The sequence below is a fragment of the Vidua chalybeata genome, chromosome 2, assembly GCF_026979565.1.
Source record: "Vidua chalybeata isolate OUT-0048 chromosome 2, bVidCha1 merged haplotype, whole genome shotgun sequence".
NCBI lineage: Eukaryota > Metazoa > Chordata > Aves > Passeriformes > Viduidae > Vidua > Vidua chalybeata.
In genome coordinates, this window is record NC_071531.1 from 87,762,637 (window position 1) to 87,779,387 (window position 16,751).

Genomic DNA, 16,751 nt, shown 5'->3' on the forward strand with positions numbered 1-16,751 from the left:
CAATTTTAGATTCTCTTTATTTCCAGACTGGCTTAATTTGCAGTCTAGTTTGAGTTATTTGATATCATGCCAATATAGTGTTTTAAATAATTGTTTCCTTTCCTTTATATTGAGTCCCCTCATACTCCAAGGCAGCATTCATCTCTCCTAGCTTCTGGTTTACTCAAGTAGCTGAGCCCTCCTCTTCTAGTTTCTTTTCTAAAACTGTTTGCCATTTCCCTAGTGACATCCATAGCTTTACTGAAAGCTGTTTCAGTTTGAATAATTTTCTTCATGGACCTCTATTACCATCAGTATTCTTCCTAAATTCTTAAGGTTGCTTTTTAATCACAAGAAGGTATTTATGTCTGTAGTGCTATTAACAGTGAATTTTCTCTGCTATAATTATGTCAGTTTGGTAGCTAATAGTCACCCTACAGTCTTTTCAGCAGCCCTTTGTTTGAGTGTGATTCCCTTTGCTGATGGACCTTTAACAGAAGTTTTTGATGCTTAATCAAGAATATTTACAGAGGAGTAGTTCACCTCAGTGTGGTTGTACTTCATGTTTGTTAAAACTGGTAGGTTTCCAGTTTAGTCTGCATATGGTAACCATTGTAGGGTTTTATGTCTGTTTCTTGAAGTGTAGATTTTGAACTTTCTCAGCAGTTTACTTTTTACTCATCTTGCATTTCACTGATAGTGAGAATTGATAACAAGTATTTTTTCTTTTGGGAACAATTGCAGATCTGTTACTGCTCAACAACTGAATGATGTTTATTTGAAATGGCAGAGACAGTCCCAGCTTCTCAAAGATAGCGACTTCCAGTTCCAGGAACCTGTCATGGCTCTGCGCACTGTAATTTTGGAAATCTTGCTTGAAAAGGAGAGTGAAAATACCAAAAGAGAATGTATTAAAGACCTCCTGACCAAACATCTAGTGGAGCTCTCTAGATTGGCAAGAACTGCTAAAAATACTCAGGTAACAAATTTCAGGAAAGATGTTTAGTTTTTTTTAGTTTATAAAAGAACTTCATTTTTTAACAGTACTAATGATTAACTGTATTCTATGTTTATTCAATAAATCAATCAATCTGAGACTTAAGTGATGTAGAATTTATTAATAAATTGTATTTATGGGAATGTTTTTTGAATTTTGTTCATAAGTGTAAGCCACTGAATGAGGTAGATAATTCAAAAATCACATTTCTAGTGAAAAATGCTCTTCTAGCTCTGTTTCTCATTTTGGTGCAGTTTTACATATCCAGCTTTCACTTGCATCATATGTTGTAGTGTTCCAGAGTAAAACTGCAAAGATAACTTCATTGCATCTCTATATTTAGTGTTGTCTTCAAAGTTTCATACTCTCAAAACACCGTTGCACTGCCGTAAATCTCTTTCTGTGAATTACTTTCTGGGATTTGCACTATCTGTGGTTTTTTCAGTTGCTGATGCATTTATGGTCCAGAGTCAGCCTTGGCTTGTTCTAGGTGATGCATCTGGATGAGTTACTCCACAAGAATTTACAGAGCAACAGTATCCTCCAAGGATCTCTACACAAAATAGTTCCAGCTAAATACAGAACCTGGAAAGGTGTTTAACACTTCACATATGCAAAACTAAATTAAACTTTGAATTCAGGAAGGTTCTAACTCTTTTTATGAATAGGGATGAAATCAGTAGAACAGTGCTATCTTTGATTTCATGAATTTGCAGAAACACTTTACTCAGTGCCTCTGAAGCTGTTTGGGAGAATGATTTCAGATGTTTTTGTCTCATGCCTGCCCAGTCACCAACACTGTGGCAGTGAGTGTCCTGTAAGAGCCTCAATTTTGTTAAAAGCACAGCTTGCTCCTTGTTCTGTCAGAGTGATGACTGAGTCAGACTAAGTAGTGAGGATGGTACTTTACCAGTGATATGTGTGAAGATGTAGGCATGCTGAAGAATTAGTATATGGTGGTGCCATTTTTAAAATTATTTTTCTGTAATCTGTAATAATGCATGTAATAATAATTGCTAAACTATAAATCCATTCTTCAGTAGGTACTGATTATAGAAACTCTCTAACTCCAATTTAAAATGTTAAATATAGGTACTTTATTTTAGTTTGTGAGGTTTGATTCCAAAAAATAATTTCACATCTTTGCTGCAAATAAATTTTTTATTTGGATGGGCAGACTATGCTGCACAAATAGAGAAAATGGAGAGAGAGTCTAGAAACAAAACTTGCCGTGAGATACAGATATTTTACTTAAAGAATTGTTCATTATTATGTTTTTCAATTTCAGCTTCCAGAAAGAGCTATGTTTCAAATCAAACAACACAATCCAAATGGAAATGGAGTTTCTGAATGGCAACTTGAAGAAGCTCAGGTTTTCTGGGCTAAAAAGGAAGAGAGTCTTGCACTGAATATACTTAAAACAATGATAAAAAAATTAGATGCAGATTGGTTTCAGGTATGTGCTACATAATGTATAAACTTATGGGAATGAAACTATTTAAGATCCTAATTCCACTTTCAGAAGTTTTCCGATAGAAGAAAATTAAAAGCCTGTCTGCAGTATTAAATACTAAATTTGGTTTGTACTCTCAAAATGTCTGAAACCAAAAAAAAACCTGTGTTAGTAAATCTTGGTAGGGGTTTTCAAAGTGAGTCTGTAAGATTGGCAAATGTAAGAATTCATTATTCATAGTCCAGCACTAAACCATGTCCCTAAGCACCACATGTACATGTCTTTCAAATCCCTTTTAAACAGGGATGGTGACTCCACCGCTTCCTTGGGCAGCCTGTTTCAATGCTTGACAATCCTTTTAGTGATTAATATCCAATCTAAACCTCCCCTGGTGCATTTCGAGGCCATTTCCTCTTGTCCTACTGCTTTTTATGTGAGAGAACAGATCAGCCGCCACCTGGCTGCACCCTCCCTTCAGGCAGCTGTAGAGAGCAGTAAGTGGGCACACACTGGAGCATGTTCAGCTGCTGTTCATCAGCACCCCCAGCTCCTCTTCAGCTGGGCAGCTTTCCAGCCACTGCCTGGGGCTGTTGTGACCTGGCACTTACCTTGTTGAACTTCATACAGTTGGCCTCGACCCATCAATCCAGCCTTTACGGATCCCTCAGGATGATGTTTGTTAACATATGGTCTACAAATACTTGACTAGAACTTAATTGTGCGTACCACTGCAGTAAAAAAGCCTTTATGTCCACACCTTTATGTTCACTTGTGATGGCATTCTTTGAGAGCTGCTGAAGGATAAACCAATTGCTTTGAATCCATGTATGTTCTTAAGGAATATCATACTTCAGAAATGCTGGATTATTTTGGGCCAAGTTCTCTATACATTCCAGGACAAAATCAAGAGTTGCTGCTTTTTTGAGTTTTGTAAGCTCTTCATGAATCAGTTGATGAGGCCCTCCAAAAAGTTTGGCCTTCCTTACATTTACCCTGTCCATGTAAAGAGAATTTGTGTTTTCACAGCCTGTGATGTTCACATACGTATTTCACAGTCAGTGTTGCCATCTTGGTCTTCAATATATGCCCTATATTAGAAGTATTTTGCAAACTTATCCTACTCTACAGCTAAAGCTGAACATCCAGTCTGGAGAAGAGTCCTTTGGAAACGTGCTCCATCATCTTCTCAAAACACTTTTAATCAAGTTTCCATGTAGAAGTCTGTCTGAAGACTTCGATGATCACACATGGTTTTTGTGGTTCCTGACTGTTACCTATGGAGTTGTCTATGGTACTTTAGACTAAATGGGGATATTTATAAAATATTTTTAAAATTTTTATTACATTTTCTCATTGGTTTATTCTGCTCTTGATTGTTCAAACTATCAGGTATTTTAAAATGAACACTCTCCTTTTTGCCTTATGTAGAGTGTGAATGTGATTGAAGGTTATTAACTACTGTAGATGTGGATGGAAAATGACCCTGTAGATGCATTATGTGTAATAGGCCTCAATGATTGAATTCTATTCAGGGTTTAAAGGCTTTAGAAATTTCCTACCTCATATGTAAAAGATGTTTTTGTTTGATGCCTCCTTCTCTTTAATTTTTTTTCCCAAAACTTGCTTTTTCAAAGGTCAAGAATGATCCTCGCCTGAAATTGATGTATACAGAGTGCCTGAGGCTCTGCGGAACCTGGTTAGCAGAAACATGCTTGGAAAACCCTACAGTCATCATGCAGAAATACTTAGAAAAGGTGCATCCAGTCTTTGAAATGTACAATCTGTGAGAATGCTGTGTTAAAATCTAGTGTTAAAATGTCAAGTAGATTTTTCAGTGCGGTCTTAATTTTTCTGTATTGAAAATACGGTTTCTTATATAAATATTATGGTTTCGCGTTGTATTGTGTAACACTGTAATCTTGTTAAATGTTCAGAATCACAGTGAAATGTCTTTAATTGGCTTAGAAGTGCAGTGATTACAACTACTAGTCTAGTTTCCCTTTCCTGTTCCCTATCCCTGCCTCTTCCTTCTCAGGACAGATTATTCACTCACCAGCTTTTCAGTACAGCCATTGTATTTCAGAGAATCACAGAATCAATCAGGTTGGAAAACATCTCTGAGATCATGGAGTCCAACCTGTGACCCAACACCACCACATCAACCAGACCATGGCACTGAGTGCCGCATCCAGTCTTTCCTTAAACTCATCCTTGGGTGGTGACTCCAACACCTCCCTGGGCAGCCCACTCCAGTGTCTGATCACTCTTTCTGGGAAGAAATTATTCCTAATGTCCAACCTGAGCCTCCCCTGGTGCAGCTTAAGGTTAAGGTTATGTCCTCTTGTCCTACTGCTTGTTACCTGCGAGAAGAGCCTAATCTCCCACCTGGCTACACCCTCCTTTCAGGCAGTTATAGACAGTGATAAGGTCACCCTGAGATGCTGCAAAGTCTTGGTCTAGTGTTTCAAAGTGCTGTAATTTTTTTTATTTTAAACTTTTAACCAATAATAGAAATTTGCCCACTCCGCATTTCTTTATTTCATGCGAATTTGTGAAAATCAACATAGTTGCCTTTCTCTGTTGCTATCTATATGCTTTCTCACTCTTGATGATTTGAATCCATGACTTTCATATATAATTTCCTTTACTTTTGGCACTTTTTGGACTGTCTTCTCTTTTTTTTTCTCACCATCTTGTGATACAAGGCTGTAAGACTATTTTAAAACTTCATGGCTCATTACTGTAAAAGATAGATAAGCATGGAAAGTTCCTGTATGGCTATTAAAGCTGTTTCATACAGGATAATCTTTTTTTGACTGTTTACACTGAAACACTTCTCAAAGATTAAATTCACTTAGGATAAAAATATTCAGCCTGTTAGATTCATGTTGTATGCATATTTATTCCATCACAGGCAATATTAAATAATCTATTCAAGCAGATGACCCTGTCTGAGCAGGGAGAGAGTTGAACAAGATGAGCTCCAGAAGTCTCTTCCAGCCTCAACCATTCTGTTTTTCTGTGAGAATAGAGTTTCATCAGGTGTTATGCAGCACTGTTTATCTGATTATTGATCTTACCATTATTGTAACTTCTCCTTTAGGCTGTGGAAATTGCTGCAAGCCACAGTGGAGACAGCAGTGATGAGCTGAAGAAAGGAAAGATGAAGGCTTTCCTCTCCTTGGCTCGTTTCTCTGATAATCAGTACCAGCGAATTGAGAATTACATGAAATCCTCAGAGTTTGAAAATAAACAGGCATTGCTGAAGAAGGCCAAGGAGGAGGTCGGTCTGATCAGGGAGCGTAGAGTTCAGACCAACAGGTGAGCATTAAATGGAGACTGGATACTATGGAGCTGTCACAGGCTCCAGCTCTACTCTCTGGGCAACAGGTGCAGCGTGGGTCACGTCTCTACAGCTGCATTTTCCCTTCTGCACAAAGCAGTGGCCAATCCACAGTGCTTGTTAATGGTTTCTGAACTGTGCCTGGACATAGTCTAGGTGTGTGCTGGATAGTGTGGGCCAAAACTAACCCAGGGACACAGCGTGGATGATCATGGCCTGGAATTCATGTGTATTCCAGGGATATGTTCAGTTTATTTGACAAAAATGTTGCATAGTGTAAATAAATGAGTTGGTATTTTTCTCTATTTCACATGTAGTGAGAGAGTAGAATTAAATTTTATACAGAATTCTTAAGGATTTTGTAAGAGCAACTGCAAGTGAGCAGAAAAGGATGAACTTCAGCTGCTTTAAACTGAAGTTGTTACACAAATGATCTGTACTGGATATTCACATTTATACCAATATTGAGATTAAATCAAGACGACAGAAGACAGGAATTTACTTACAGCAGTGGGTCTGTGTGCACATGCAGCAAGGGAGTAGCTCCCACAATACAGTTTCTTAGTTGTTTATTTTACTGTGCTTGTACATACAGAACAACTTAAAAAATGTTAAATTAGTAAGTGAGAGACGTAGGGAATGCCTTGCTGTAAGCTCATTAAGAAATAGTTTGTTGTTTAAACATGACATCTGTTCATGTAGATACACAGTGAAGGTTCAGCGAGAACTTGAGCTGGATGAAGGGGCAATACAAGCCCTGACCGAGGATCGTAAACGCTTCTTGTGTAAAGCAGTGGAGAACTACATCAACTGTTTACTAAGTGGAGAAGAGCATGATATGTGGATATTCCGACTCTGTTCCCTCTGGCTTGAAAATTCTGGAGTTGACAGAGTCAATGAAATGATGAAGGTATATGTTTGCTCCATTTTTTCCTAATGCTTTGGCAAATAAATATCCATCTTCTCCTTCTCCTGTATTTCTAGAAGATTAATTATGTAGCTCCTTAACTTTTCTTGAAAACTTACTTTTTCAGTTGTCATTGCTTATCAATTAGTTTTTCATCAATGAGACCTGTAGTTCTCAATGCATTTTAATTTAACTTTAATTAGCATTTTAATTTGACAAGTCTGTATGATTAAATATATCTCAGGATTGTTTACTGTGGTCCCCTTGTTCTTCACATACCTTGGAATCTACCCATCTTCAACATCCTTAGGTACATTATTCTTGTTTACATTAAATATACTTGCAGGTAAAAAGCTGTGAAAGGTAGAATAGAAAATAGTACTCCTATGAAGGATTTGCAACATTTAGGAGATGTGGGCCAAGATTCAACTCACTGAATTGCTGCTTGATCACACAGCCATGACAATTCTTAATTTTAAAATATTATTGTTATTATTATTATTATTGCAGTTTTGTTAGGTTTAGTACAGCTAGTTTAGTTTAGTACAGCTCTCTAACTGAGTTTTCTCTCCTACAGAAAAATGCACAGAAGATCCCTTCTTACAAGTTCTTGCCTCTGATGTACCAGCTGGCTGCTCGAATGGGAACTAAGATGATGGGTGGTTTAGGATTTCATGAAGTTCTGAATAATGTAATTTTTGCTTTTCTTATCTAAAGATACTTTGATTGGCTTGGTAGTACCTACTTCTAAACAATATCCACCTTCCTCTGAGCTATTACAGCTAAACTATTTACATTGGTGATAAGGGTGTATTAAAAATTAATGATGCCAAATCAGTATGATGGGGGAAGAGGACTGGGGACTTCTTTCATTTCTTAACTTTAAAAATCAACTTTATTGATTTTCTTGTAGTATAAGAGTAGTTTTATGCAGTTATAGAAATCTACTTTGAATGTTTTTTCAGTTGTGGAAATACTGTCTAAGTATTACCTTTTATTTCATCTTAGGAACCTTAGAAGTTCAAAAGAAATAATAATGTTAATTAAGATTTGGGGTTTTTTTTCCTTCTATACTGTTTTCAATAATGGGATTTTTTTTTCTTTTTGTTGGCAGCTAATGTCTCAAATTTCACTGGATCATCCACATCATACTTTGTTTATAATATTAGCTTTGGCTAATGCTAACAAAGATGAACTCCTCACAAAACCAGATACAATAAGAAGAAATAAGTTAATTAAAAATGCACCAAAAGAGATCTCCCAGCTTGATGTGGTGACTATGAAAACTTCTATTCTATTAATCACTTCAATCCTTTAATTTTGTTAAAAAATGGAAAAACACAAAACATGTAGAGGGGTATTTTAGTATAGAGCTCATTAGCAGACTTTTGTTAAGAAGCAGTAGGAGGGAAACAGTACTTTTAATAATTAAAAAACCCCTTTTGTGCATACATAGGTAATTATTATTGAAAGAAATCATTACAGGGTTGAGCAAAATACGGTTAACGTTTTGTGCCACTAATAGCCCTGATTATTGCAGACTCTTGTGATAAAAGTCCCTGATGTGTCATTCTGTAAAAGGCATTTTAGATGCAAGAAAGACCTGAGTGGCTTTATTGTTGAAAGTACATACTGAATTGGGTATTTTTTCTGCTTTGAGTGGTAACATGTTCCATCTAAGCCATTTGCCTTGTGCAGTATATCTTTTGGTCCTTGATATGTTAAAAGCCATGCTGACAAGTAATACTGAACTGAATTGTGGTTTCATATTAATGTTTTTCCTTAATTTTTGTTCAACCTGTCTTTGGAGTCATCCCACATCTAAAGCATTATCCCTTCTTTCCTTCTTTCCCACATCATTGTAGCCCTCACATGGTTGGTTGTCATTGTCCTCTTACCCCCCACACTGATACATTTTTTCACTACATTTTTATGTGGCTTTTTTTTTTTTCCTTTCTCTCACGTCTGTAGTTTGTTTTTTTTTTTTTTTTTTTGATTCCTCCCATTTGGATTGGGATTATGCTAAAGTTAGTCTCTCAGAGCCAGGCACAGAAGGAATGCATGGACGGGTTTCTGTCTTTTGCATACAAGATTTTTTTCTTCAGCTGGGAGGAAATAACAGAAGCAGGCAGAACATCTAAAAACCTGTCTGTCCTTTTTTTCTGAAGAACTTTTGCATGTCTTTTGTGTTTTGCCTGGACAGGTTTGCTCCCTCTCCATTGCCAATAATATTTTACATTACTCATTATCTCAGATTAGACAGCACAGAATATTTCCTTACATTTATTTCGGGTCATCTCACAAAGGGCTATCCATTGCTGCAGTTTGCTCTGTTTTCATAGGACAGATCTCAATTGTACTTAATTGACTGCATGTTATGATACATCTTTAACATTAAAAAATGTAGTTTACAAGATCTGATGTTTGTTTTCCTTGGGTTTTTTTTAGGACAGAATGGAAGCTGCCAGCACGATAATGAATATTGTAAGGAAAAGAAGAGCTCCTATGGTTAGAGACATTGAAGCACTTTGTGATGCTTACATCACATTAGCAAATCTAGATGCTACTCCGTGGAAATCTCAAAGAAGTAAGTCTTGGGGGAACTATTTTTTGTTTTAATAATAATGAATAATTTATTTTTTCAGATTAAAAAGTGTGTTTCTAAATGTTTAGTTAAAAGAGGTACTAGCGTTGTGTCCTATTTTTGATAGATATAGAATGTAGTCTGGATTAAAAGTCATAGTAATTCCTTGCACTGTAGGACTCAGACCCTTAGTATGAAATTCCAAAAATCACCAGTTGTGCTGTGATAATCTTGATCAGCTCAGTAAAAGTATGCAGTGAGGTTTTGGGTCCCAAAAGCAATGTAATGGTTTTTGTCAATTCAGGTGTATTTTATAGCTCTGAATTTAAAAATATTAATTCCTCTTAATTACAGAAGGAATAAGTATTCCAGCTGACCAGCCAATCATTAAACTGAAGAACTTGGAGGATGTTGCTGTTCCTACCATGGAAATTAAGGTGACTGAAGTTGAAATAATATGCACTATAATACCATCATCATCATAGAATCATCTTCAAGCTTTTGTAATGGCAGTCATCTCTTCATCCAATTCCCAGGGTTTTTACAGGTCCATCTTATGGAGATACTTCCTTGTCAGGCGGGAGGTGCAGGGTGAGATGGTTTCCTTAGAAGACCTTGATCCCAGGCATTATGTGCTGGATAGTGGTTTATTGTAGAAAGACAGTTTGCCGCTGTTACCTCTGAGTAGTCTCTCATTATCAAAAGGTGATATTATAGTGAGCTACCGAATTCACACAGGGGATTTGGGAGTGTGAATCTCCTGTGTTTTAGGTGCTAGCTCAGAGTTTCAGGGAGGCAACTGAATGTCACAAAAGGTGTGAGAATTCATAGGTGTGCCTCTTCTGCTGTTCCTATGCTTTTACCATTCAGTAATGGGGAATGATCCATTCCCATTGGCATAAGCAGTTGACTGGATGGGTACACAGGCACTCATCTTTTGATACCACACACTCCACCTGGGAAACTGTGCCGTTTCAGGAGCGTAGAGTTGCTTTTTTGACCAGCATCTAAGTTTAAATGTTGCAATCCCTCCCTTGTTGAAATCCCTTGGGCTATGTCTATAAAGCTGAATAAGTCAAGAGACTTATTGTAAGTACCTTATACTTTAAGGTATTTGATTTCAGAAACCAGAAGTTGGCACCCATGCTAAATAACATCTGTTTGTAGGGCTCCAGTTGGCCCCAGGTGTTGCTCCTCTGTACAGCTGGATCATTCTTTTCTTTGCCATTCTTCTCCTCCAGTACAGACTGACTGAAATGGCTGCAGGTCTGTGATGTAGCCTCCTGGGGCAGTATTGCTCCAGGGCATGAGGATACAGGGGGTGGCTGAGGTATAGATCCCATACCCTGCAGCAGGTTTGGGACTGTAGATTGGGTCCATCTGTAGCCTAGTCTAAGCCTAATGCTCCCCAGCTATATGAGAGCAGTTCCTTGGGACAGTGCTAGCTGGGGCAGGCTAACATTGTGTCACAGCTTGTTTAGTGGAAGTCTGCAGTACCACATCCCCTCTACCAATGAGGTGAACAAGGAGGAATAAAAAAAATCCTTTGTTCAGCATATTTTCATAGCCTTTGTGGTATTATCCTTGTAGGTGATGGAGTGCTCATATTAGTATTTAGCATATGTTCTGCTAATGAGGTTTGCAAACAACTTATTACTGCTTTGTCTGAGTGAAATGGAGGTAATATTTACATTCATTTTAACGTATTTTTAATTTCAGGTGGATCCCACAGGACAGTATGAAAATTTGGTGACAATAAGTTCTTTCAAGCGAGAATTTCGTTTAGCAGGAGGCATGAATCTGCCTAAAATAATAGATTGTGTAGGATCAGATGGTAAAGAAAGGAGGCAGCTGGTTAAGGTGGGTTCTCTCAGTTGTAACGACATCTCAGAGACTTAGCATGCTGGACATTTTTTTTTAAGTTCTCCTGTCAGTTTTCTCATGTATCATTTCTGTACCATGAGAAGACTTTTCACACTTCACTGTCAGTTTTCTCAGCTGATGAATGCTTTAATAAACGAAATTGTGAAGTATTAGTAAGTAATATAATATAAATAATAAGTAATTATATTAAATATGTTTGTAATTATTTTTTCAGCAGTGCATGTAATTAATATACAGTAGCTTACCTGACAACTACCAGACTTGCCTAGTGATGTCTCAGCTGGTGACCTGAAGTGTTCTGTAAATAAAAACCATCAACATATTGTGTTAAATACCTCCTTTCTTCTTCCCCATATAAAAAAAGTATTTGCAATTCAGAGACAATCAAAAGCGCGCACATAGAAGTAAAGAGCTCTAAAAAACTTTTATTTCTCCTTAGACTCAGCTGATTTCATTCTCTCTTTGAATGCAAACATTGGGCAGTTGCTGGGAGAATTCTGTTTTGCTGCTAAGTATGGGTTAGTTTTGAAAGCTTTAAAGAGAAGCATGAATCACTAGATCTGCGTCCAGCAATCAGAACTGCAGTACCAAATGATGCTGCTTCACCTGTGTCCTGGCTTGTTCAGTAATGGTGAATCAAATACCTGTTTTTAAAACGAGAACCATAAGACATGTAGGTTGATTGAAATCTGAATCACATCTGTCAAAAAAAAAAACTAAAGACAAATAACATCTGTCAAAAAAAAAGAGAAAGGTGATGATTTAAGGATTTAAGTTAATGATGGTTCTGTTTAAGCAGCTGAGCACTAACAGAAAACCAAATACAGAGGAAAAAACAACTGTTAATTTCATTTTATTCCAAGTGATTATTGTGGAAAAGTAACTTTTTGTGCAATTTTAAACATAATTTGTTTTGTGCAATTTTAAAAATAATTATTTTACTTGCTGAGCAAGAAATGGATGCTGAGAAGTGTTTTTCAACTGCTTTTTCTGTTTATGCTAAAGGGGCGTGATGACCTGAGACAAGATGCTGTCATGCAACAGGTTTTCCAGATGTGCAATACATTGCTCCAGCAAAACACTGAAACGCGAAAGAGGAAATTAAATATCCGAAGATACAAGGTAACCCTGAACCCTAATTTTTCACTGTGGCAGCAGAGAGAAATAAAGCATATTTCCCCCTTCTCCTCTTTATAAGCCAAATGCAATATAAAAGGATTTCTATTTATGGGCTATTAAAATAGTCACTGCGTCTTAAAGTATGGAATAAACAATATATTTATTACAATTTAATTTTTTTCAAGTCATTAAACTAAATTTATTGATGCCTAATATATATTTAAATACTCTTCAAATATTTCTTTATATGAACTTGTAATTGAAAAGAAATTAGGTAATGCTCTGTCATTAAATTGTAAGTTGCTAGTCATTAAACTTGAACATACAAGTTTGTTTATGAATTCTCATTAATTTGCCTTGTGATATTCCTTAATTAATAATTAATTCTAGTCTTGCAATATTCCCTGCAATTGAATTCAGAAGTCCTATCTAGGGTCTTTAATGCAGAATTTGAACTGGTTTTTTTTTTTTTTTCTTAATTGGGAATATGATTCCAAATCGTATTGGAATCAGAATTGAGAATAAGAATTGGAACTGGAAATAAGAAATGCAATAAATTCTTATTGTGAATGCAGAAAATGTATTTAAACAGGAACTTTTCCTTCCTCCTTTTATGTGCTTGGCATTATAATAATAGCTGTGAAGGTGACCTCTGAGTAAGTACTCTCAAAGTATAAGCTCTTCTCTTTGACAAATGAGAAATGTGCATTCTGGAATCTCTAAAGGTCCTTATGTGAATTGCTAGCGTGGTTTTAAGAATTCTCAGATGGAGTTCAAGTCACATTTTTTGCATAATTTTCAAGTAAGACTCAGGTTTCTATGTGTGTAAAAATGAGCAACAGCAGGAAAAAATAGAATGGGTGTTGCATTATGAGATAAAAAGATTTCCATAAGAAAAGAAAATTGAAGGAAACAGGCAGTAGCTAATCATTAGGTTGTGCTTACATGTCCAGTGCAAGGTTCACTGGGCAAGGAAAAAATTGCAATTATTAGGTGGAAAAAAATATGTGTGGATTTTTATATATGTATACGTGTGTATTTAGAAGAGATATTGTGGTGTCAGCTGCCAGCTGCATGGTTTGGCCTTCTTTGTCTTTTTAAACAAACAGAAATGTGCACCCATGCTCTGCAGGGTGTGTATTCGTAGTTTAGTGTGTATAGCCTTCCCCCATGTATAACCTCCCCTCCGTGGTTTTGCTTTTCCAGGTGGTTCCCCTTTCCCAGAGAAGTGGAGTTCTGGAGTGGTGCTCAGGAACAACTCCCATCGGGGAGTTCCTTGTGAATGCTGAAGAAGGAGCTCACAAGAGATACAGGCCAAAGGATTACTCTGGTTATCAGTGTCAAAAAATAATGCTGGTGAGTCCAAATAACTTAAAAGAACACCACAAAATAGCCAATTCATAATATTTACTGGGGGGAGGGAGGTGGAATTTACGGAGAACTACGTACTATACTTTTGGTATATCTAATAATGACTATGGCCAGTGGCATCAAATGAATAGATATTCAGACTTTCAGTTCAGTTCTACAGATCACCTCCCCATAAGTTTACAAAATTGCAGACAAGTATACCTGTTACTTTAAATATCCATGATTGTGCAAGAATCTATTTCCTTTCAAATTGCTATAGTAATAACGGGATAAAAGTATATTTAATTTTGGCTTGGTGGAGTTTTTGCATGGGAATGAGTGAGAATGACTTTCTCACAGTGACATGAGGCCTTCAGACAAGCAGAGGTACCAGAACAGAGTGCAGAGAAAGGAAGTGTCTCCCAACAAGATCCATTTACCTGCACATGCCTATAAAACACATGCACCTGCTGCATCAAGGAAATGTTTTTTAGCCTCTGAGTTGTGTATAAAAATAGAATTGTTTAGTAAGACAGCAAGTTAGGGGCATTAATAATTGCTGCAAAAAACAGACAATAGTTCTTAGCTCAGAAAGAGAAAGAAGTGATAACAGCATTTGATGGAGGGGAGGTAGGTAGAAAGGAAGGAAGAGGTCATTTTCTTCTGAAGCAGTTAGTCATGGGTAAAACGTTTCTTATGTGTTTAAAGGATGCCCAAAAGAAACATTCTGAAGAGAAATACAGAATCTTCATGGAAGTTTGTGAGAATTTTCAACCTGTGTTCCGGTATTTCTGCATGGAGAAATTCCTGGACCCAGCTGTGTGGTTTGAAAAACGATTGGCATACACTCGCAGTGTGGCTACATCTTCTATAGGTATTGGATTATTTACAGTGGCTTTTTAGGTTACACAACCAAATATTTTATACCATTTCAGACATAGTAGCTGTCCTGCTTTTGTCACATGTCAAAAAAGGCATAGTAGGGGGCAAAAAAGGCCAGCAAGAACATCAGCATTATTTTTGTAATTAAGATTTCTGATTTGTTCCTCCACACCCCCATTTTTGCTGCAGAAGGAAGAATGAAATTCTGTGTTTCTTTGTTTAAATAGTAGTTTGTTTTCTTAGATTCTGGTAGTTTGGTTTTTTTTTTTACCTGACTTTATTTCTGTTGTTTTGGTTTAACATTTATTCATTTCATGTGTAGCCTCTCATGCTTTAGCTGAATTGAAAAGCTCAATCTATTGCCTTTGTGCTGGCATTATTATCCATGGCTGAAATGTATTTAAGCTCAGGGATATTTCCTTTGATTTTCCTGTCATAATAAAGAAAAATAAGTACTTAAATGTAAGTACTGTGGATTTATTTTTTTCTAGATGACTCAGTTCTGTACTGAGTCTCTGGAAGACATTTTTTAGTAGATTTTAGACATTGCAGTAGGTCTCATTTTAGAAAGTAACATGTTTGTGCACTCCCTTTTTACTGGAAAAAAAATCTGCAGTTTAGTACAAGTCAGATGAAAGATTTTGGGAGGAAATGTTACTGCTCTCCATGTCCATCAGCCAATAAAAACAGTAAAAGGTGTAAATTGCAGCAAGGGAAATGTAGTTAGGAGTTTTTCTACATTTAAGGACAGTAAAGCAGTGAAATAGGCTTACATGAAAGATCTTATAATTTGGATCACTGGAGATTTTTAAAACTGACTTAGACAACAGTTGTTTTGTTGGGGGGGTTTGCTAATGATAGTAATAATAACAAAACCTGATTTTATTATGCACATGCTTTCAATTTTTTTTGAAAGCTGCAATATTATTTGATAATCTTTGTAGATTTCAAGTAGAAATGGGGGAGAAATCTGTGTAGCAGATATAACAATGCACATCTGTATGAGAATAAACTTATTGCAATTTTATTCAGTCAACATTTTCTTTTTGGATTTGTGGAATGGTATTTGTTCTTTCCTTGGGCAAATCTGTATATGGGGGAAGAAATAGTCTCACTATAATTTTTTTTTTCACCTGTTACAATTACACCAGTAATCTTTCTTAGGCTTTCTGTGTTTTTTATGACATAGTTTCAGCACTTACATTTTTGTTTCAGTTGGCTACATTCTTGGACTTGGAGACAGACATGTTCAGAATATCTTGATAGATGAACAAACAGCAGAACTGGTGCATATAGATCTGGGTAAGTAGGACAGCAAGAGAACCTTAATTTTTCTTTTTTCTTTTTTTTTTAAATTTTTTTTAACTTTTATCATCCTTTCATTTAGGGGTTGCTTTTGAGCAAGGCAAAATCCTTCCCACACCAGAGACTGTTCCATTTAGGTTAACCAGGGACATTGTGGACGGAATGGGCATCACCGGCGTGGAAGGGGTCTTCAGAAGGTAAGTGCTCCTGAATTGCATAGGGATAAGGAGGCAGCAGAGTACTTCCAGCTTTGTGATTGTTACATGTTAAATAGTTCTGATGCTTCAGAGGGGACTCAGATCTCTGCTGGTAACACCCAAACACTGACCTTTAACTCCTATGCTTGTATTTATATAACCAGCTGCAAGTTCATTTTTGTTGCTTAGTGTTTCATACTGTTCACTTGCCAGTGGGTTATTATCACCCTCTTGTGGAATTCAGGGAGTGTTTCCAAAGGCTCCACAGCTAAGTGTTGATTCAGATTTTTTTTTTTTTTCCCTTCAGAACTATGTATTTCTTTCAGAGCTATACTATATTTTTGGAGCTGTTAAATGTCTTTGAACCAATTTGTTTTGACTCTAATTTTTGTTTAGTTTTATGTATGTAATTTGGAGTATTTTTTCCCTTTTGGATCATATATTTTATATTACTTTGCAAGTGCAAAATCTAAATTCCATAATAGATCTGGATTGCAAAACAGAAGAATCCCAAACGTGTTGAGTTTCAGTCAGCCTCCATCCTACCTTCTGTGAATGACCCAAGGGATTCCTAAATAGCAGGACATTTCTCATTCCAGACTTTGATGATGTTCAGGAAGTAATGCTTACAACCCCCAGATTTCATGTCTTTAAAAAAGCACATAGTGTAGGTGTTGTCTAAGGCAGCAATTAAGGTTAATAAGTAGCTCCTAGTACACCTTTGTCCCATGAAGGAGCAGTCACTGCCACT

The 16,751-nt window shown here is 36.6% G+C and overlaps 1 protein-coding gene across 1 annotated transcript in view; it reads left to right on the plus strand.

Annotated features, from left to right (window-relative positions):
• The window catches only part of ATM (ATM serine/threonine kinase), a 58,123-nt gene that overhangs the window by 38,190 nt on the left and 3,182 nt on the right, over nucleotides 1-16,751 (plus strand). Inside the window, exons 46-60 of the mRNA XM_053932491.1 lie at nucleotides 724-958; nucleotides 2,265-2,432; nucleotides 4,064-4,183; nucleotides 5,533-5,750; nucleotides 6,475-6,682; nucleotides 7,257-7,370; nucleotides 7,794-7,952; nucleotides 9,128-9,266; nucleotides 9,618-9,700; nucleotides 10,983-11,123; nucleotides 12,153-12,269; nucleotides 13,473-13,622; nucleotides 14,325-14,490; nucleotides 15,714-15,800; nucleotides 15,886-16,000. Of these exons, the coding sequence (XP_053788466.1) occupies nucleotides 724-958; nucleotides 2,265-2,432; nucleotides 4,064-4,183; nucleotides 5,533-5,750; nucleotides 6,475-6,682; nucleotides 7,257-7,370; nucleotides 7,794-7,952; nucleotides 9,128-9,266; nucleotides 9,618-9,700; nucleotides 10,983-11,123; nucleotides 12,153-12,269; nucleotides 13,473-13,622; nucleotides 14,325-14,490; nucleotides 15,714-15,800; nucleotides 15,886-16,000 (2,220 nt within the window). The remainder of the gene's footprint in view (nucleotides 1-723; nucleotides 959-2,264; nucleotides 2,433-4,063; nucleotides 4,184-5,532; nucleotides 5,751-6,474; nucleotides 6,683-7,256; nucleotides 7,371-7,793; nucleotides 7,953-9,127; nucleotides 9,267-9,617; nucleotides 9,701-10,982; nucleotides 11,124-12,152; nucleotides 12,270-13,472; nucleotides 13,623-14,324; nucleotides 14,491-15,713; nucleotides 15,801-15,885; nucleotides 16,001-16,751) is intronic.